The sequence below is a fragment of the Eubalaena glacialis genome, chromosome 10, assembly GCF_028564815.1.
Source record: "Eubalaena glacialis isolate mEubGla1 chromosome 10, mEubGla1.1.hap2.+ XY, whole genome shotgun sequence".
NCBI classification, from domain to species: Eukaryota; Metazoa; Chordata; class Mammalia; order Artiodactyla; family Balaenidae; genus Eubalaena; species Eubalaena glacialis.
In genome coordinates this window covers 87386438-87410407 of record NC_083725.1, presented here as the reverse complement: position 1 = coordinate 87410407, position 23970 = coordinate 87386438, and the positions used below count along the sequence as shown (strand labels likewise).

The following is a 23970-nucleotide window of genomic DNA, read 5'->3' as shown; positions in this document are numbered from 1 at the left end:
GATACAACAAAAAAAAAGAGAAAATTACAGACCAATATCACTGATGAACATAGATGCGAAAATCCTCAACAAAATACTAGCAAACAGAATCTAACAACACATTAAAAGGATCATACACCATGATCAAGTGGGATTTATTCCAGGGATGCAAGGATTCTTCAATATATGCAAATCAATCAATGTGATACACCATATTAACAAATTGAAGAATAAAAACCATATGATCATCTCGATAGATGCAGAAAATGCTTTTGACAAAACTCAACACCCATTTATGATAAAAACTCTCCAGAAAGTGGGCATAGAGGGAAACTACCTCAACATAATAAAAGCCATATATGACAAACCCACAGCAAACATCATTCTCAATGGTGAAAAACTGAAAGCATTTCCTCTAAGATCAGGAACAACACAGGATGTCCACTCTCGCCACTATTTTTCAACATAGTTTTGGAAGTCCTAGTCATGGCAATCAGAGAAGAAAAAGAAATAAAAGGAATACAAATTGGAAAAGAAGAAGTAAAACTGTCACTGTTTGCAGGTGACATGATACTATACATGGAGAATCCTAAAGATGACACCAGGAAACTACTAGAGCTAATCAGCGAATTTGGTAAGTAGCAGGATACAAAATTAATGCACAGAAATTTCTTGCATTCCTATACACTAACATCAAACAATCAGAGAAATTAAGGAAACAATCCCATTCACCATGGCAGCAAAAAGAATAAAATACCTAGGAATAAACCTACCTAAGGAGGTAAAAGACCTGTACTCAGAAAACTATAAGATATTGATGAAAGAAATCAAAGATGATACAAATAGATGGAGAGATATACCATGTTCTTGGATTGGAAGAATCAATATTGTGAAAATGACTATACTACCCAAAGCAATCTACAGATTCAATGCAATCCCTATCAAACTACCAATGGCATTTTTCACAGAACTAGAACAAAAAATCTTAAAATTTCTATGGAGACACAAAAGACTCCAAATAGCCAAAGCAACCTTGAGGGTAAAAAACAGAGCTGGAAGAATCAGACTCCCTGACTTCAGACTATACTACAAAGCTAAGTCATCAAGACAATATGGTACTGGCATAAAAACAGAAATATAGATCAATGGAACAAGATAGAAAACCCAGAGATAAACCTATGCACCTATGGTCAACTAATCTATGACAAAGGAGGCAAGGACATACAATGGAGGAAAGACAGTCTCTTCAATAAGTGGTGCTGGAAAACTGGACAGCTACATGTAAAAGAATGAAATTAGAACACTCCCTAACACCATACACAAAAATAAACTCAAAATGGATTAAACACCTAAATGTAAGACTGGATACTATTAAACTCTTAGAGGAAAACATAGGAAGAACACTCCTTGACATAAATCACAGCAAGATCTTTTTTGACCCACCTCCTAGAGTAATGGAAATAAAACCAAAAATAAACAAATGGGACCTAATGAAACTTAAAAGCTTTTGCACAGCAAAGGAAACTATAAACAAGATGAAAAGACAACCAACAGAATGGGAGAAATTATTTGCAAACGAATCAACAGACAAAGGATTAATCTCCTAAATATATAAACAGCTGATGCAGCTCAATATTAAAAAAACAAACAAACTAATCAAAAAATGGGCAGAAGACCTAAACAGACATTTCTCCAAAGAAGACATACAGATGACCAAGAGGCACATGAAAATCAGCTCAACATCACTACTTATTAGAGAAATGCAAATCAAAAACTACAATGAGGTATCATCTGACACCAGTTAGAATGGGCATCATCAGAAAATCTACAAGCAACAAATGCTGGAGAGGGTGTGGAGAAAACGGAACCCTCTTGCACTGTTGGTGGGAATGTAAATTGATACAGCCACTATGGAGAACAGTATGGAGGTTCCTTAAAAAACTAAAAATAGAATTACCATATGATCCAGCAATCCCACTACTGGGCATATACCCTGAGAAAACCATAATTCAGAAAGACACATGCACCCCAATGTTCATTGCAGGGCTGTTTACAATAGCCAGGTCATGGAAGCAACCTAAGTGCCCATCGACAGACGAATGGCTAAAGAAGATGTGGTACATATATACAATGGAATATTACTCAGCCATAAAAAGGAAAGAAACTGGGTCATTTGTAGAGACATGGATGGACCTAGAGACTGTCATACAGAGTGCAGTAAGTCAGAAAAACAAATATTGTATATTAACTCATTTATGTGGAACCTAGAAAAATGGTACAGATGAACCGGTTTGCAGGGCAGAAACTGAGACACAGATGTAGAGAACAAATGTATGGACACCAAGGGGGGAAAGTGTGTGGGGGCTGGGGGTGGTGGTGTGATGAATTGGGAGATTGGGATTGACATGTATACACTGATGTGTATAAAATTGATGACTAATAAGAACCGGCTGTATAAAAAAAATAAATAAAATTCAATAAATACCAAAAGCAAAAAAAAAAAAAAAAGGTTCTGTCTGCTTTGATTAAATCATTCATGTGACAAACTGAGATACTTCCTCCCTGACTTTCTGGAGCAAGAAAGGTGGATTTTGTGTTGGTTGAAAAATGAGGAAACGACAAATTAACTTCGCCTATACTTTTTATATTCAGGGCAGCACTTAAAGGACTGTTTATGATAAAACCTAGACTCTCTGCTAAGGAGAACAAACACCAGCACCACTCAGCTACCCAAAGTGAAGAAGTGCTAGGTAACCATAATTTGACTCTTCCTGTAACTCCCAGGGGATGTTGCCATTTGAATATGATCTTTATTTCAGAATGAAGCATTGATATAGAGACGGGTAAAATTTTTTAACATCTTTTTAATTCTTCAATCAGTGAGGACAATATTTTGCTGTTTATGAGTACAAAACAGCCCTGTCCTAGGTATACAAGGGTATACATAAGTCTGTAACATTATTAGCTACAGTGAAATTACTTTACTAGACAGCACAGCAAAGTTGGGTTAACTAAAGATATAATAAGAAAATGCTTTGAAATAACATGAAGTCAGTGGACATTTGACTGTACAATTTACTCTTTCAAAATATAAACGTATGTCAGCTTATGTGTGTGAATTACACTCAGTCTCAACACAGCCACGTGTCTAGGAATGTGTAAACAACTCATAAGCCATTCTCTAAGGGGTGTAGTGAAAACTTCCAAAAGTGCCCCAGGTGTTTGTTCAGAGATAACGGATAAACTTTAAGGCATTCTTCCAAGTGAATGTAAACTTTTCTGAAGTGGCCTTTCCAGTAACGTTATTACTGTCGTGGATACACTGTACTTTAATTTATAGTGCTGTTGGATATTTTTAGTAGCACATCATCACACTAATTGTCACTTTTTAAAAATCAGCTTAAAAATCCTGCAATTATAAAAAATATCTGGGGTGCTGTTATTCTGTACACATTAGGCAGGCACTTTCTGTGGACTTAACTGTAAATCCTATTTTCTTCTAATAATTTTTATCTTTAGCTAGAATTGTATTGCTAATATTGTGTGCTAAATACCACGTTCACATACTGAGAAACAATGATTTGCCTACAGTTTGTCTAATTTAAATCTGAGTTGAGAATTTCTTTTAATAGGTCATTTTCTACAGAAGCATTCAAAATAAATAGTGCTACTCTTTGAGCATGTTTGTACATGATGACGTCTTTCTGTCTGTTATGTCTTTTTCCAAAGTAATTTTCATAGCATGTGAACTAAACTGACTACTGGAGATGTGGATACAGGCCATTATGAGAGTCCCCTTGTAGTGACCAACTAGTTTCATTTAATTTCCTTCTTTCCCTTATAATTGGCAGAGACCACCAGGTAATTATCTGGATTCATGTCCTTAAGGGTTGGAGATTTGCTCTGGATGGGGGATGTCTTGCCATCCACACGGGAGATCTGCAGCATCCGGCAGGGGTCGTGTTTCAACAAATACCCTGCAAAAGTTTCCCAACCTCCTCCCACACGGACCATGACATGCTTGTTGTGCAGCATCTGGAATGAAAAGAGAGCGAAAAAGTTAAATTCTGAGAATTCTTGCAGTATCTCAAATCAGCTTCCAGCTCTAGCGTTGTTATTGTTTTCTGTTTTGTTTTTCAAGCCCCCATTGTCCTTCCACTTCTTGCACAGTGTCTGAGTTAGCATACAGTTTATGAGAGAAGCTTTGTTTTTCCCATGCAAGTGGATCATGCGTGGTACATATCCCCAGGATCCAGCTTTGCCCTGCTGTGGGAATCAGGGTGTAGGTACAATCCCTTGCTTGGTTCAGCGAGTCTAGAGGCTCCTTGCTGACGCTGATACCTGATGTTGCATCACAGCCTCATCATTGCCCAATTTCCTGCTTGCTGCCTCAGATCAGAGCTCTGTTCTCCCCACTGGGTTATTCCCCTCTGAACCAGGACTTAAAAGACCATGGAAATGCCTGCTATGGAATATAGTTTTTTTTTTCATTGAAGTATAGTTGATTTACAATATTGTTAGTTTCAGGTGTACAGCAAAGTGATTCGTTTATACATATATATATATTCTTTTCTTTTCAATTCTATCCCATTATAGTTTATTACAAGATACTGAGTGTAGTCCCTGTGCTATACAGTAAATCCTTGTTGTTTATCTATTTTTGGAATATAAAGTTAATAATCACACAAATACTCAATGCAAAATAGAATTGAAAATGCACTCAGAAAAATTGAAATCTTCCCTAGTCACTGTCTGAGGCTTTCAAGGAAAGATATTACGGAATGGCCAAACATTTATGTTGTCTTTACTCTCATTCTTCTTAATTACAATAGAATACTTCTTTAGAAACAAAACAAAAACAAAAAAAACAAAACCCTTACCTTCAGGGCCATGAACCATCTAGAGCTCCAGGGTTAACAAGGCTACAGATTGAAAAGGTGAAGAATATGTGGTTCTTTCTACCTAGTAAAAACATGTCGGAGTTGTGGAGGATTGGCACAGGGAGCCAAAGATTTGATCTTGGCTTCTTTCAAATATCACAAAATGTAAGAATAAGGGGGAATGTTGCACCTTCACCAAAGACCTCTCCCCTGCCCGAAATATGATGAACACACAATGGCAATGTAATCTTGGGAAGGGGATATAGGTTTGGGAGGGGTTTGGTAAGTACTTTTCATGGTAGAGCCTATGAAATCTCTCCGAGTTTCTCTCACTCTGTTACCTTCAGATCTGGATTTTTTGACTCCTATCCAGTGGGGGAAGACTTTGCTCTTAGCTGTTGAGATTCTGATGAGAGCTTTGGATTCTCTTTCTGTATGCCTGTACCCACAAAATATTGCATATATATTTAGGGCTTTCACAGACTCCCAAAAATCCATCCATAGGCTCAAGGTAAGAAATCCTGAAACATGGGGTTGACATAAGGCAGTTTTCAAAATCAAATATCGTGGAAAGTAATAAAAATGTGCTGAATAACAATAATTAAAACTATTAGACTCATGAGAATTAAGTGTAACTATACTGGTTATTCTCACTTAGAATATTAGAATTTTAGAATAGAAAGGATCTGGGGAAACATTTTCCAACAAGAAGGCTTCAAACTTATTTTAGCACCAGCATCTACTCATTAAATAAAATCTCAGTGGGAACCCATGAAATATAAAGCAGATAAGAGGAGTCAGGATTTAGCTTATAACCATTCTGCCTCCCCAGGTCCGCCAGTGGTACCATGTTCCTGTTGTTTAGGATGAAGATAATGAGGCCCAGATCTTTAATGTGATTTCCTGACTCCCAGTCTAGTACTCTTCCCACAACGGTTCCTCCTTATAAAATCCATCAAGGCTTTTATAATTTTACGGGCCTATTTTCATTCCCACAAGTTCCTGGGTGTGCCTCTACTTCCTGTTTTCAAAACTTGGGAGTTACTGGGACAAAAACTGCAAAGGCCAGGGTCAAAATAGCACTTTGACCCTTTCTCCCATTGTTCCAAGAGCACTGCTTTTGTCTATTGTTGAAGTTCTGGTACCTCCTAGCCCTGTAAATTACATTTAAGAATGGCCTCTAAACGTCCTTGGTATGAATGTCCCTGGCAGAATGCCCAAGTTCACTTGACTGTGAGCAGGCTGTTTCAACCAGAAAGAACCGCCAACCAGAAGAGTTTTTAAACAGTGAACTCTGGGAAACAGTGACAGAAATGCTTTTCAGCCTGGAGTATATGATCATGAAGGTAAAAACTCTGCTTGCAGATTCTTTAATGAATCCATAGGACAATGCAAAGTGGATTCAACATGAGACAGAGTCATTCTGAATGTGAGTTACACAGGAATTAAATTTCTGCCCATCTCATCTTCCAGAATCTTCCTATAGCTAATCAGCCACCTATAATTTCCCAAAGAAAGCCAATGGTCAAACTGGACAAGTTTCAAGCATGGGATTAAGATATCAGAGCTACAGGTGTTCCTATAGCTTGACTGTAGAGATTTAAATTCCATGTCTTTTCTTAGAACATGCTCAGTCTCAAGAAAAAAGAAGGAAGAAACGAATGCCAACCTCATGTCCATAAACAAAATCCCTATTGTTTAACCTAAAAGCAAATCAACCTGCTATAAACTAAATCGCTCTCAACCCTTCCTTCCCTTCACAGCATTTACCGTGCCAAACCCCAACCTTGGATTAAGTGTATAATCTTCTTCCTAAACCAGGGCTGAGCTGCTGAGCTCTGCGGGAAGAACTCCTTCCACCTCAGAGATTAGTGACATTAGACCAAGTGCAATTAATTGAGCCTTTTATTTTTTGTTTTGGTCAATCCCATTTCTTATTCCTCTCTATTATTCTCAAGTACACTACCCATTTCATCCTCATCAGTCTACCATGACTTCATCTTTGTCAGGTATGGCTTCCTCTCTCTTGGTACCTCCACTGGCTAATTCACTCCAACCTACATTTATCCTTTACCCTGCCTTTCTTGTCACAGAAATAAGTCCTTCTGTTCAAGGTCAAGTCCTCCCCCCTCCCCCATCCTAATCCCCATTTCCGCTCATGAAGAACCCAGCTACATCAAACATCTCATCCCTCTTCTCTCTCTCTCCAATTTAGTGTATAATCGTCCTTACCCTTTAGGAAATAAACGTATCCAAGCCCCTCCCACTCTTGTGCAAAGAAAACTCTTCTTCTTTCATCCCAGTCTACTTTGCTCTCATACCTTCTCCTTACACCTGAGCTTCTTGACAGTTAAGTTTACACTCAACGTTTTCACTTCTAATTTCCTATTTACTGTCCAACCAACAGTAGGCATTGCTTCTGCTTAACTGACTGCATGAGAAAGAAAACCAAATGACTTCTAGAATTATCAAATCCAGTGGACTGTCCTTAATCCTTGTCTTCTTTGATCATTCAAATAAGGTATCTGATAGTATTGACACTCCTTCCTTGAAACTCCCTACTCTTTCACTCTCCATGACAAGACTCTCTTACTTGGATCTCCTGATACCTACCTGAGGGTTCTCTCTCTGCCTCCTTCACAAGTTGTATTTCTTCTACCTATTTTTAAGTTTTGCTTTTCCAGAGGATTCTGAAATTATCTGTTCTTTCTCTACTGCTTTTCTCAGTCTAACCACTCTCTATTTGCAACCTCATGGTTTTCACTGCCATCTACTTTTGTGTCCCCAAACTATAACTCTAGCCCTTGTTTCTTCCTGGAGCTTCCAAATGCAAAGGCAACCTGTCCTCTTCCTTCCCCTAGGGCCCCACAGGTCTTTCATCATAGGGTTGGTGACATGAGCAACCTCTGTACCTAGTCAGATACCAAAAACATTCATTTCCCACTAAATGTTTCTCAGGATCTTTGCTACCATTGCCACTACTTAGTTCAGGGACTCATCTTTCCCTGGTCTATTGTAGAGGGCTCGCTGCCTCCAGGCTTGCTGTGTCCAATCCATTTAGTAAACTGCCACCAAAGGGAATTCCATAAGTGCAAGTGTGATCCTGTCCTGCCTAAATATTTTCACTACCTCCCTCTCTCCTGTAGGGTGAGTCACTTTATTTGCATATGTTACTCTCCGTGACTACTCCTGCCAGCCTCATCCCTTCCCTGAGCCCTGGGACCCATGAATACTTGTAGTTCTATATTCCCAGATAACATACTCTTTCTTTCATGCTTTTGCACATTTGCCCCTAAATGTGGAATGTCTTTTCTGTTCTTCCCTCTCTGCTCGCCAGGACCACAAACATTTCCCCAATTCAAACATCACCTCCACCTGAAAAAATCTTCCAGGGTCATACCCCTCATTGATAAGGGAATCCTTCCTTGACACGTGCTGTTTAGTTTACACATGATTTCACTGCTTTGCTCATTCTACCGAATTGTAACTATTAATTTACCTGTATGCCCCTTTTAATAATATGGAGCTCTCTGAAAAGAGTGATGATGTATCTCTCATGTTTGGACTCTCACATATGTGATCTCAGAACAGTGTCAATAGTGTAACCATATAGTACTCCTTTTCATGTATCTTTCCATACTACTTACTTTGCCTAATGTAAGATATCAGTATCAGTATTACTCCCATTTTATATATAGTAAAACTGATGCTCTTAGAAGAACTGATGCTCTTAAACAACTTGTGCAAGATCACACAACAAATCAGTGGCAGAACTGGGACAAGAATCCTTTTTTTTTGTCTATTATACCATATCCACTTATTCTGTAAAGCTCCTAGATTTGGATTTTCATACCTGCTTAGCTACTTACAAGTGATAATTTAGCACACGCAAGGAATTATCAATGTCAGAAATAGTTATAAGTTGCTTAAGCAGATTAAATGTTCACATAAAATGATTTATAGTTTTATGTCCTAATAAACTTTAAATAAACATTGCATTTAATTTAAGAAGGTTATCCTCTAAGTGGCCCTAATTATTTCAGAAATAATTATGTGTCAAGTACAGGTAATACAATAAAATATATTTATAGGTCTCTGTTGGCATAAGGAGAACTGGGCTTTGATTCTCTGTTCAGTGTGCATTTTATGGCTCCTTTATTTTTAATGCTTCACAATGTTGAACAATTTTGTGTTCTCCATTCCAAAAGATAACTCGTTTTGGCTAATAGGGCTAATATATACGTGAATTGAGTATTCAGTGTAGTTTTCTATGTTGTTTGTTGCATTTCTCTCTTTTTAAAATATCTTTATTGGAGTATAATTGCTTTACAATGTTGTGTTAGTTTCTGCTGTACAACAAAGTGAATCAGCTATGTGTATACGTATATCCCCATCTCCCCTCTGTCTTGAGCCTCCCTCCCACCCTCCCTATTCCACCCGTCTAGGTCATCACAAAGCATCAAGCTGATCTCCCTGTGCTAGTTGCACTTCTCTTGGGTAAAGGAAAATAAGTTAGAGTTGCTATAAATATTCCCCAACACTGCACATTGCAAAGCAGTAGTTTTTGCATACTAGGCCTATTCTAACGTTGCTATTTTCTACAATTGACCTCATTCCTCACAATGCCCCTGATTCTAACAAAGCGAAGAAGATTCTTTACCAATTTAGCAACATTTCTCAATGCTGAAGGGGAAAAGAACAAAATAACAAATATCTTGTCTCAACATTTCTCCCAAAGGCCTTAATGAAGTTTCATAAGCAGATCTGGGTTATTGTAAACATTTTCTTTTTTGAGGTCTATGAGTGACATACATACCTTGCCCAGGGAAAAGAATCAGTAGGTCTCAAAGTTATGTTTTTGTTTTTTAATAATTTCTTCTAGTAATGGGAGAAAGAACTCCCATTCTTACCAAGGACATTTTGATTTCTGCCTTTGTCCTATTATTATATTTAACTATGTGTTGTTTTCTTAGTAGCCTCTTCTCATGTGTCAGCAAAAGGGAAACTTTTTTCTTAGTTGACACAGAGTCATAATATTAGAGCACCTACTATGTGCCAGATAATCTACAAGTATGCCTTCTTGAATTAAGGAGGATAAAAAAATTGAGGTCATTGGCAATGCTGTCATTTCACAGATGTACAAACTGGCAGACAGAGGGTCACACAGGGGGTTCCCAGAGCCAGGCTAGAAATCACACCTCCTTTACTCCCAATCTAGTACATGGCCTTACAATTGAACAGCTATACTCTTCCAAAAATTATTGTTCTAAAAATGAATCCAATCTTGAAAGGTGGATGAATCACTTAATATATTGACCCAGCAGTGGTTTATAACATGTCAGATAAGTCTTTTGATTTACTGGATTCAATGCACATCTTGTTAGGCTACACTATGCTTACCTGAAGCCCACTTTCTAGTACCACCTTTCAATCTTATTTTCCTAACACAGTAAGGTAACAAACTATCCCATAAACAACAAATTCTGTAACTCATCCAGATACTTAATTTAAAGAAAAAAAATGGGTTGAAAGGAAATAAGTTAATTCTCTTATATTAATTTACAACATAATGGAAAATCCAAAAAGTTGTAGAAATGATTAATCAATAGCTTCCTATAAATTTTGAGATCACTGCGGTATCAGGGGGTCTAGTGGTCTGGCTCTTATGATATGTGATAACAGGACTTCAGGAAGAAGATTTTTTTTCCTTTCTAATTATTGGAGAGACAGACTGCAATCACATTATGTGCAGTTGTTAAGAACTTAAAGCAAGAAAAAGTATGTATTTTTCTTCTTCTTGGGCACATTAATCAGAATTACGTCGACTCACTTTTTGTTGACAAGGCAGAGCTGATATTTATGTATGGATCACAGAATATCATATGTTTTGCTAAATGAAAAAAATGGTCACATAAGAGAGCCAGGAAATATTATGGATTTATTGGTAATGTATTTGGTTTTTAAGGTGACCAGGTTGTATAAATTTATATTATACAAACAAAAAACAAGCAAAATACCACCAACAAAAATAAATAACTGACAGGAAATGTCTTTTAGGTATGCAGAATTTAAAGTTAAATGCTTTAGGTCCATATATGATAGCTTTATTTTATTAATTCCCCAGCATAGATCTGCTTGCACGTTCACATCTGTCCTAAATCATAATTCCTATGAAATGCTTCAGGTGTCGCCACCTTCTCAGCAAAACACTGGCACATCTCTTCCATTCTGATTTGAGTCTTTTGCCCGTGAACTTGAAAATGCAGGGAAGCAGGAGTGTCTCTCAAGTGCTCTGAATACAAATGTCATTAGACCCGGAGGATGTGAAAGCTTTCCAGCAGGATGCCCTCATCATCTCTCACACTTCACTAATCCACCCTCCACTCCAGTGCCAGAGTGATCTTTGAAAAAGGGAAATCTGATCAGGCTACTGCCTTGCAATGGACCTGTGAGGGGTTCTCCATCGTCTGCAGTGTTTCTCAGCCGTTTTTATTTCCAGTCCATCTGAGGAATATGACTCTTTCTCATCAGAACAAAAGCCCGTGGCAAAGATTCTGGGAAAGCAAGGGTGTGAGCATGCGAGCATGCATGGGCATCTGTGCTTGTGCGTGTAAGGATGGGGCAGGATCTGCATCTCTAGGGTGGGCAGAAGAACACATAATTTGAGGAGACAATTTGCCAGTGTTTCTGATATCCCCTCCCCTACCTCTGTCCCTCTCCTGCCCCCATGAGAACAACCACCCTGAGACACCAAGCACTTCACAGTCCAGTTCCTTTCCCACCTTCTTTCTCGTTATGCCTTAATGATCACATACTGTTGTGCAGGTTGCACACTGCACAACTACGCGCTATACTGTGGCCCTACTTTTCTGTACCCATGACCACCTTCCAAATTATTTACCCAACAAATATTCTGAACTCCTTAGAATCCCCTGAAAGTTTCATTCCTTTCTACACGCAGAGAATTGTTCCACATTCACCAGGTGAATTAAAGTGAGTCTCTTCCATTGGCCATTCAACAAATATTTGTTGAGTGCCAGACAAGGTTATTCCTTGCTAAATTTTATGTCCTGAGGGCCTAGGGCAGTGAAAAGTACATAATAGGCACTCAATAAATGCTCGTTAAATGGATGAATGAACGATGTTAACACCTACTAATGTTCCACCCAGGCATCACTGCCTTTGTGGAATATTTTTGCACACTCTGACATTTAGATTACCTTCTTTGGACCTTGAGATTTTCCTGCACAGACCTCAAGCAAAGCACCTACAATACTTTGTTGCCTTATTTCTTGTCCATCTTTCTGACCTCTCTAAAGGGTCACATCCTATTCAGCTTTGTATACCTGGCAACTATTACCATATGTGCTATGTAAAACATCACATGTGGAAAGGTAAGAAAAAAGAAAAGATGAAATGCTTTGTCTTTAGAAGGAAGAGTCTAAAAAAAAAAAAAAACCAGGATGTGAATGATAATCCACATCAAACATTGTTTAAAGAATTCCTTTGAGAGAGAGAGATTTTGGGTCAGAGAAGGAAGCTTTAACAGGGATCATATTTAAAAAGGGGAGATTGTATTGAGAGTCAATAGAGCAATGGACAGAAGAGAGAGAAAGGAGAAGCGGAAAGAAGGAGAGAAGAAGAAAGCGTCCTGAATGAATCCAAAAGTAAGTATATTATTCTCTTCGTTATCTCCCTTCACAAATTGTCATAACACCAGGAATGCATATTTTTAAAAAATATTGTTCACTATAGTAACAAATCACTTGATAAAATTTTCACCCCCTCCTCTTTCTCTTTCAATGCTTAAGTGTTTGGGGTCACTCTCATTAAGCCCTTCCCCACTTAACTGACCACAGTGTCTCATATTTCTGCCCAATCTGTGAACTGCTCTCCACCTGAGCCATCCTTCTAAGAGGCAACCATCTCTGACACGGACTGAGGAGAGGAGACAACCCACCTAAATTTAGATCAGTTTGGCTTCCTGGGACATCATATGTTTCCTAACACGTCCTTATCAACCCTGCTCTCGGTATGCTTTTACAAGCCCTCATAAGTTGAGTGAAAATATTGTTTTTAGAATGCAGTCATCCAGAGAAAGAGTGTTAAATTAATTTATAGGACAACAGACTCTGTCATCATCTAATATTATACTGAAATGGCATACGCTGAAAATTGGGCGACTGGGAATTCAGCTCTCTGCCTAAGGTACCCTGACACCTGGAGGAGTAAGATGGCAGGTGTTCAATCCCTAGTTGAAAGGCTGAAACCTGCATTTTCAACATACGTGATGAGGTCGCCTGTGAATAGGGCAGCGGAGGCTCTGTTAACCACAGGTGACATATGAAGGCTCCTTTTTGTCAAAGGTTGGGGATTCATCTCAACATCTCTAGCTACTTGAAATTATAAACGGTTAAATACTACCCAAATAAACAAGCTTCTGGAATTTTTGTTTTATTGTTTACAAAGAATTTTTCATATTTATTGTCTCATTTTTATCTACCTAACCATCCTTTTGTTTATTATGCCCTTTTCCTAAATAACGCTTCAGAGATTTGAACTACAGTCACCAGAGCAGAAGCTACCATCTGTTTTGTCTTTACCAGACTGCCTAGGTATGGTTACCACTAACTAGCTGTACAACCCTAAGACATTTATTGAATCTCTCTGTGCTTCAGTTTCTCAACTGTAAAATGATTATAGAGGTTTTTGGATAAAGATATTAATACGTGCAAGCATTTAGCCACGTTGCCTGGGGCATGATACTCAATAGCAACCTGCCATTATTATAATTATTATTAAAAGAATAATACTGTTATTGTGATGATGATGATAAGCTTCTTATGGATTTTATTTCAGATACTTCTTGCAGCAACTCTAAGTGGCTTGCATTGTTATCGACATTTACAGATGACAAAATGATAGCTCAGAAAGGTGAAGTAAATTGCCCAAAGTCACTTAGCTAGGAAGTGACAAAGTTTAGCTTTGAACTTGAGTTTCTCTGACCTCTAAGGCAATACTCAGTACCCCTTAACTATACATTCTAAAGGGGCTTCACCAGGAGTCACTGTTGTCTGAGTTCTTACCTAGACTCTTCCCATGGACAAACCTCTTTTCTTTAGGAATAGGTGTTGTCATTTTATGATGTCTCCATTTATGATCATATCGCCCAGCTCTCAATGTACCCAGACCCAGAACATAAAAAGGAACTTAATACATGCTTGGAAGAATTTGTTTAAATTTGAACCTGATTGTTTAACCCATACAAAAATACTGAAAATTAGGTACACCCAGAGTGCTTTGCCCTGGGCCCCATACTCTGAAAGGAAACTGTAGGGCAGAAATCTCTGACAGCCTGCAAAATACTTTCACTTAAATCATTTCATTTTGTTATCACACCTGCCCAGTGGTTTGGCAGGTTAATATTTGTTCCCATTGCACAAATGGGGAAAAAGAGGTTAGGTGGGTAGCTCATGGACACACAGCAAGAACGCAGACCTAGTCTCCTGATTCCCAGTTTTGTGATTTGTTGTCTTCAATAATAAATTATACAGCAGGGGGAATGTAATCCTCAAACCCTCATTTGAAGGGTGAACTGTTGCAGTGCCCTAATGATGAGAGCCCATCCTCCAGCATGAACAGGGCCTTGAATCAGAAACCTTCTGGCTATTGAGGCTGGTCAGAAAAATATTCCTGGCCCGCTTTTGTTGTTTCCCTCTGGAGGGGTAAAAAGTTTAATTCCCAGGCTCAATGTAGACAAATGACTCTCAGTAGCTTCTTTCTGGAAGCAAACACGAGAAGAGCAGCTAGCAGATGAATGTAACCATTGACTGGTAAAAAGTTCCCTTTGCATCTGCCTTGAAATATGTGCAGGAGCCCTTACTGCCAACTGTTTGTCAGTTCTCATCTCCTCGTTATGTCAGGTCTCCATTTTCCCAGTTCTGCACCAAAGGAAACTAAGAAGCCTTAGCTGCAATCTAATTACCAGTCCATGGCACCATTTCAGACAGGCAAGGCAACGTTATGATAAATATTTAATAGAACACTCAGCATAGTGAAAGCAACGAGCTGGAAGATGATGGTGCCGGAAAGGGAACAGATGTCTAGGGGAAGGATTTGTAGCTGGTATATACCCAACTGAAACTAGAATTCATCTACCCCAGAGATGCAACATCTATTCAGGAAGGGGAGCTGAGCTCCAAGAGGCAATGAAAGCCCAACCCTTCCACTCATCAAGCAGGGCCATGTGTTTGTCTGACTCAATCTGAACTCCATTCTCTTCTACGTACTGATAACAAAACCCAACAGACAGGGAGAGCCAAAGGTTAACATTGCCAAAGGTGGCAATTCAGGTCCTGAAAAGTAACAACAGTGTCTGGAATCCAGACACTGGAAAAATTACTGCTTTGCCCCTGTTTTTAATGTATCTTTAGTATATTGGTAGACCCATTAAAGTGGAAAACCAAGTATTACTGAATATATTCAGAACTTTTATATTGACAAAATATTTGAAAACCTGAGTCTCCTTTCTCTCAAAGCCCCATTCAAATGAAAGGCAAGGAATAAAGATGTTATAATGCTACCAGGGCAAAGAGAAATTAAGAGGATATAACAGTAGACAAAAAAGGTCAAAGACATTTTTAGAAGATGGAAAAAAGGTAAATGAGTCATAACTGACTAAAGGTAGAGAGAGCTGAAACTAAAAACTTGAAATGACAGCTGACAAAGAGAAGCAAGTCAGATCAGGCCTTGAAACTATAGGAAACTCAGGTTTTAAAATCGTCAGGTACTTCCATCAGGTAAGGAGAGAAATATAGCTGAAAAAAAGAGAAATGGCTGAAAATCAGTATAAGGATCAGTTAGCTCCCAGATTTTTACTGCACCCCACTCCAGAGTTGCTATGCCTGTGACTATCTCCATGGTACCAATGACCACATCATCACAGCAGGAGACTGAAGGTTTCTCTTTGTAGAAATTGAATCAGAGATGCTCCAGACCAGGGCTCAGGAACAGGATGGAAAGATGGACAGATACATGATAAAGCAAGTCTAGCAAAGTGTTCATTGTAGAACCAGATGGTAGTTCTATGGGTATTGACTTCTCTGTGTTTGCAAAATTTTCACAATAAAATGTTAGAGGAAAAATTGATCCCAAATCCGAATCCAATCTGTTCTCACCGTCTCCACTGCTATCTCCCTCATCCCAAGGTTCCTTCATCTCACCTGGATTACCACAATAACCTCCCAACTGCTTTTCCTGCTCCTGTGCTGCCCCTCGGTACATTCTCAACAGAGAAACTAGAGGGATCTTGTTCAAACAGAAGTTACCTTGGGTCACAACTCCACTCGAAACACTGCCTGGCTCCCCATTTCACCCGGAACACACTACAGAGTCCTTCCAACAGCCTCCAAGTTCCTACGTGACCTGAACACCTGTTACTTCTCTGACTTTATGCGCTACCATGGGGCCCTTCATATGCTCTGATGCAGCCACATTGGCCTCCTTGCTATTTCTCAGACACTCCAGGGCTACTCCAGGCACACTCTTGACTTGGTGTTCCTTCTGTCTAGAAAACATTTCCCCTAGACAACTGGAGAGCTAACTCTGCACCTCTTTCATGCCCTTGCTAATCTCTCATCTCCTCAGTAAACTGACCCTAACGACTCTTAAAACTGCAGTCTCTGCTCCTGGCACTCCAGCCTGCCTTACCCTGCTCTACTTTTCCTTTCCCACTCCAACAGGACACTTATCACTTCTAGCAAGCTCTATAATTTACATATTTATTATATGTATTGTTTAGACAGTAGAATCCGTCCCAACTAGGGTTGCCAGATTTATCATATAAAAATACAGGGCACCCAGTTCAGTCTGAATTTCAAATAAGCAACAAACACTCTCTCAGTATAAGTATGTCCCCTGCAATATTTAGAACAAACTCATACTAAAAGGTATCTGTTGTTTATCTGAAATTCAACTGTAATTGAGCATCCTGTATTTAATCTGATGACCCTACACACACACGCACACTCACAGGAATATAAGGTCCTCAAGGGGGCAAGGGATCATCTGTTTTGTTCTCTGATATATCCTCAACTCCCAGAACATGGCATGTTTCAGAGTATATGTTGAATAAATATATGTTGGGTGAATGAATGATTACATTTTCTCAGGTGCGCTCTAAGAAAACAAGGGAGTAATCCCCAGAAGACACGCGATCCAGGAAATAGGGAATCCACCATCAAAGCAAGTTTTAAAAACATCAGAGCAAGTTAAAAAAAAAAAGTCTCAGATGACACTGTGAGGCCAATCTGGGGGAGGAGGACACATGTGGAGGGGCCAGAAATGAAACCAACAGATGAACTGGTGCTTCTGCCTGTGACACTATCATTGTGATGGGCTTCACAGTTCTTTCAGGGGATCTGATAGGGGTTCTTAGTCATAATTAGGACCAAAAATAGGACATTATTGACTTCAAGGAAAATAAAAATGGTTACAAAAAATAAAAGTAATCATGGCACACTACAATATTTACGTGACCATTATAAAGTAAATACTGACTACAGTACTGATTTGACCAACATTGTGGTACCACCAATGATGCTCGGCAAATAGGAGGAAGGAAATTGTATGTGTGTTGGGGCGTTAGGCGGAAGCCTAAGATTGCTAAATTGTCATCTTCCTGCTCTTGCTACCTTGGGTTTATAAGCAGACCATAGAAAACGTCTAAAATTTAGAAACTAAGGAAGGACAGCATAATTACATAACTTAGAAATTTGGAGACAAATGAAAGAAGAAACAGCTTCCAGAGGTGAAACTAGCTGCCTCTAGGGAGAATTCGGGAGAAAAAGAATGGAAAAGGGAAGAAAGGGATGGGGCAGGTTTGCTGTTTTTGAACATACATCTTACAGCACCACTTTATTAACTATATATATGTATATATTTACAAAAATTAAAATTTAATTTAAAACCCTCAGTTGTGCTACTTAAGGAAACAAAACTAAAAGGGGAAAAATAGAATTTCTAAAACATCAACATAGAAAACATATTTTATTATCCACAAAATTATTTTATTGCTATGAAAACTTTATTCTTCTTTTGCAAACTCGCTGGCAGGCTCTCATATACTTCACTATATAAGGATGCAATTTTACCTGAAATCACTACAAATTTAATGATGAATCTTTTTTCCCCTTTGACATGCTTCAGGAGTAGTAGATAATGGAAGAGTATTCAGACCTGAGTTCCAACCTGGCTACCTAATCTCAAATGTTTACTAACATTTTACTAGGACTTTTTGGTTTACAAAATCCTTTATACCACCATTTTGTTTGATCCTCTAATGTTACTTTAAAACTTATTTTCATATTATACATATTTGGATTTCTCCCAACATTAAACAAAAACATCACAATATCCTCAGATAAGATGGCTACATGAACTTAGGAGGGCAAAGCTTTGCTACTTGCATTGTTGCCTTATAGTTTGTTTTACCCTTCCCTGTTCTTTCTGACTCTTGAACAATTATAGGTCTACAATTAAAGCCTTAGCATTTCTTTTCCAGAAACTTTCCTTCCAAGACCACGCTTCCTGGCTCTTCCTATTTCTCCCTCCACGCTAATTAAATGCCAGTCACTGCTTTCCTTGTAAACCTCATTGTCTCCAAAAACCTTCTCTGAGGCACAAAAGTATTGCTTTTCCTTTCAGTTTTTCATGCTATTAAAACAGTTCAAGAGCATAGAAGAAAAATATACACCAATCTCACTTACCAATATATACGTAAAAATATTACTTTTGCATCTGGCTTTAAAAAAAATCTTTATCTTTATCTTCCATACAGTTACACTCTTTGCTACATCTTTTAAATAGATTGTGCTATTCTGAACTCAAAAATCTCTCTTTATTGAGTACTCTATTTCCAGCCTTCGTTTTCCAATATGAGGAGGTGAAGTTTGGAGCTCACTTTCAAATTATTCAGTCTTCCTAAAGACCAAGTGCAGAACAATTAAACAATTCATCACTGGCTGTGACTACCCACCCTTGCTTCAGGGACTGGTCATATGTTCACTTATAAATAAGCCTACTGTTCCATGGGGCCACCCAGAGGCTCCCATAGGGAGGATGACACACACTCTCTTGCTAAAAGCCACACCTAACTAATACCCTAGGAAACGATCACCTGAAACTGCTCAAATTCACCATTTTCAGACAAGAACTTCCAAAGCTCGCATATTGATTTTCTTTGCTCTTAAATTCACTTCTGCCTCCAAGAATTCAGGTATCTCTTTGTCTGTCAAAGTTTCCATGAAAGTTTTCACCAGTCTATCTTTTCTTTTTATGTTTCCATAATTTTATATTTCTATTCTCTCATTTCTGTAATTTTACTCATGATTTTTTAAAGTCTTTCATACATGCATGCATGTGTGTGTGTGTGAGAGGTGTGTGTACAGGTATGTTATAGCAATAAAAGTTAGAGCAATAATTTTTATAAATTTATCCCAGCTGATATAAATATATATACATCCATCCCCATTACCATGTCTTTTCTTCCTTCAACTATTGTTAGAGGGATGTTGTTTGTCTAACTAGGGCCTGGCTGGAGCAATGGAAGACTTTCCTTCTGGTTTAGTCCATCTGTCTTAAATAATGTGAATTTTCTCATCACAAAATCCACAGAACCATTCCTCAGTCATGTGGGTTCCACTTCATTTTCTCTCCTCAAGAACCCACTGCACATGATGACATGTTTCTGTTTATACAAGTGTCCTCACATATTTCAGGAACCTACCTGCACAGCTATACCTCTTCATGTCAATGAGAAATCGTGGTTTTTCTGATAAACACTTTCCTGTGTCCTTTTATTCCAAGTCAAATTATGATGTTGAAGGTGCAGCAATACCCACTCCTCAGTGACAAATCTAGTCTGTACTTCCTAGTGCTTTGTTTCAAATTCAGCTAAGCCTCTGGTAATGTGTGTGCTAACATAAGGGCCTCAGATACAGACTCTGTCCCTAGCTTGCTAATAAAAATGTCACCACTGTAGACAGCTCGAGGCCATTCCCTTATCTGCAGGGTAGGTCTAAAAGAGGGAAAGCCACCAATGATGTAAGTCATTGGTAAGTCAGCTCTGATTCTGCTCTTTCCTTCTTCAGTCTTAAATGTCCTCTTTTGTTTGTTCTAATAACTTTTAAGGCCACTCAAATCTCTTTTCTGTCACTTTGCGATTCATGCCCCCTAGCATCTAACCAGCTTATGTAGCAAGATCAAAAACAAAAATTTTGTAGTTAATGTTAAAGACACATCAGTGGCCTTCAGAAATGGATACTCCATATTTTGCCCATTAAGTAGTTATTAAAAGCATGACTGCCTGAGATCTTGAAGACTTCAGCACTGAGGCCTACAAGCTGAGATGTACTTTCCATCTACATCAGCCTGGTAGTGGTCTTTGAAGTGTGACATCTTCACCTAATGCCCTCCTCTCCGCGCTTTGCCTAATTTTCCATTTAGAGAGCTCTCCCTGCCCTCTATACCTTTACAAGCTCTTTGTGCAATTTCATAAAACTCCATTAACCAGTCTCAGCACTTTCACCATCTATTCATTCTTAACTCTCAAGTCTACCACCCTTTCTTCTCTGTCTCTCCCATATCCTAAGAGGTCTTCAGGAGGGTATTTAATCTTGCCTGACTTATCTTTTTTTTCTTTCCATTTTGAGCCTATTTAATCCTTTTATTCTAACATAATTTAAATTATCTCCCACATAGCTTTGTCAAGCTTATTCTGATAAAGGTTTGCAAAGGATGTTATGAAAGAATATTAGAGATACCTTCAGCTTAGTCTTGAGGGGCAAGAGTTCTTGAGAATATTTCTTGGAGGAAATGATCTGAGTCTCAAAGAGAAGTAGGATTTCACTGGATAAAGAAGGGCTAGAAGGGCATCCCAGGCTGGGGGAAAAGCACATGCAGAGGGACAGAAATATAAAGCAGCACAATCTGAACATAACACCGAGTAGTTCACTGTTACCATGGCTAAAATGTGAGAGGGATGAGGAGAGACTGTTAGGAGATGCAGCTAGTGAGGTAAAGAGTGATCAAGAATAAGATGACCCTCATGGAAGCAACCTAAATGCCCATCGACAGACGAATGGATAAAGAAGATGTGGTACATATATACAATGGAATATTACTCAGCCATAAAAAGGAACAAAATTGGGTCATTTGTAGAGACGTGGATGGACCTAGAGACTGTCATACAGAGTGAAGTAAGTCAGAAAGAGAAAAACAAATATTGTATATTAATGCATATATGTGGAACCTAGAAAAATGGTACAGATGAACTGGTTTGCTGGGCAGAAATAGAGACACAGATGCAGAGAACAAACGTATGGACACCAAGGGGGGACAGTGGTGGGGGGGGGATGGTGGTGGGATGAATTGCGAGATTGGGGTTGACATGTATACATTAATATGTATAAAATAGATAACTAATAAGAACCTGTTGTATAATAAATTAATAAAATTAAATTTAAAAGAAAGAATAAGATGACCTTGAATTCTGTACACATGGGACAGGGAGGGCCACTCATGGGTTTAAAGCAAGGGATTGGCATTACAAGATTTCTATTACTCAAAGATCTCCAGCAGATCCATAGAAAAGTCAAAGCTTGAAGCAAGAGAGATTGGATAAGAGGTTTTTACAGTATTTAGGAAAGAGGTGAAATGACTGAGACTTGGATCGAGATGAAGAGAAAGGGACAACTTGACTGATCTTTCTGGTGCCTTGTCACCTTCGAGTAACTTCATAAGTTATCTCTTCCATCCTTGGACCTTTATTTTGACTTATAAGAGAAAACATAAAATTATGAACATTATGTTTCAACTCCTAATCTTGAAATCTCTTCTAGCCTGGGGTTAGGATACCAGGAGGTCATGGGATTTCAGGATTTGAAAGGGTTTATTCTTGGGAATGAGCTAGAAGAAACCTCAGTGAGGAGTAAAGGAAGCTTTGGGGAATGTCTCAGAGAACATGGCTTTGGACAGGGGACGAGCAGTACAGACTCAAAACAAGACAGATAGCTGATAAGCCAGCCCACACTAAGAAGTTAAGACGTTGCCAAGCTCAATAGACTTTAATTTCTGATATCTCTCAAATCAGTTCCATACTTTCTTACTCCCATCAACCATTATCAGATTTTTGTTCTCTTTCTTGAACAAACAATCATTGCTTTCAGTTTCTCTGCCCTTCTTCTCAGGGCCACCGTACACACTGCTATGGGACTGAACTTACTGTGTACTGAGAAATCTTTGATATGTATATTCCAGGTTCTTAAAATATGGCCTGAACTCAACTCTTCAGCTTTCTTCCCCATATATACCTACCTTACGTAGACATTAGCCAAACTATATCACTCACTGTTTCCTGAATACTGCCATTTTCTTTGAATAGGATACGTTCTCCCTGATGACACATAGAAAGTCATCCCAAATCTACTTCTTATCTGGATGCTTTCACGGCTTTCATACTTTCCTATCTCCAAATCAGATACCATTTGTCCCTCCTTTGAATTGCCCTCTTGAAATTTTTTTTTTTAATTATAATGACTTGTTTATTTGCCTTATCTCTTGTAAAATGCTTACTGTGAGCACCGAGTCTCACTCAACATTTTATCTTCCACATTGCCAACTAGGTTCTTTGCACTCTTTATTCTTTCTTTCAAAAGATATTTATTAAGCAACTACTAGGTGGCAGATAATATATTAACCACTACGGAAAGCATATAGAATAAATCCAATACATCTTTGCCTTCATGAAGCTTAAAGTCTACTGAGGAAACAGACATTGAACCAATAAACGTAAATATGAGTGCCATCAAGGATCACTCCAGGGGGCTAAGGGATCGAAAATCATGTTTTGAAAGTCAGTTTAGGTTAACGGACTCAACAGCCATTCTCAATCTCCTTCTTTCTTTTTGCTTCTTTGCTAGAGACTGAGAAATCAAAACACCCACTTTCTCAGCTTTCCTTGCAGTGGGGGTGACTATATAACTCTACTGGCCAACAAGTGATGAGAAGATCTCCAGAAGGAAGCCATTACCAGTACCACTTCTTCCACCTTACTCCTGTATTAAACTCAGACCCAGTGTCCCCAGCCATCTTACAACCACAGGGAAGAAACATGAACATGGAAGCCAGTACAGTAAGGGCAGCAGAGCAGAAGATGAAAAAACCCCATGTCCTTAGTGGGATACCGTGTTGGTGAAGAAGCAGCAGCGGTAATCTCTGAACTTCACTCTCTATGGAGTTTAAGGCACCATCAACGCATTTCTTTTGTTGCATGTAATCAAGTGCAATCCAAATACATCCAAAGGAAAACTAACAGTGTTGGGAAGTCTAAGAAGGCTGCCTGGAAGATGAACCTTTTGTGCTGAACCGTGAAAAATGTGTATGTGTTAATCTGTCAAAGGAAGTTGGGGGCAGTAGTAGACAGAGAACATTCCAGACATAGGAATCAAGTTGGTCCCCGATGTGGGGCACTCGACTCACTGAAGATGCTACAGAGTGTATGTGGCGATGACATTGCAGAAAACAAAGGGAATAGTGTCATCATACCAGCCTGAAGAACCAGGCGGGAGCCCTGTAGAGCCATTTAAGGCTTCTGGTCTCCAACTTCAGCGAAAAGCCTTTTACAGACTCTGAGGGGGGAAATAATGTGTTTGCATTTTTACAAGCACTCTCTAGCTGCACTGTGATGACTACATAGAAAGGAGGACGGAGTAGATGTAGTAGGCCAGCTTGGAAGCTGTTGCAGCAGTCCGGGCTAAAGATGGTGGCCTGGGCCAGTGGGCTGTGCCTGATAGAATATTTTTCATAGTGTCCCAATTACCTCATTCCCCCACCCCCCAGGATTGATGTTAACTTCTTCCCAGAATGTACCCTGAATTCCCAGGTGGGAATCATGACATGATGTAAGGTAGATGAAATGGGGAGAGTATACATTCCCTATTTGACAGCAAAGAAAAGTTAGACACAGAAGGCAAACTGCCTTGCCAAACATTTCATCCCTTTAGAGTAACTTCCAGGACAGGTTCTGAGGTCCATGCTTGTATATCATGCCAAG

The 23970-nt window shown here is 38.9% G+C and overlaps 1 protein-coding gene across 1 annotated transcript in view; it reads right to left on the bottom strand.

Annotated features, from left to right (window-relative positions):
- Window positions 1–3039: 3039 nt before the first annotated feature.
- GAS2 (growth arrest specific 2) overlaps window positions 3040–23970 on the bottom strand; it is a 159521-nt gene continuing 138590 nt past the window's right edge. Inside the window, exon 8 of the mRNA XM_061203152.1 lies at window positions 3040–4014. Within this exon, the coding sequence (XP_061059135.1) occupies window positions 3796–4014 (219 nt within the window). The 3' untranslated portion in view covers window positions 3040–3795. The remainder of the gene's footprint in view (window positions 4015–23970) is intronic.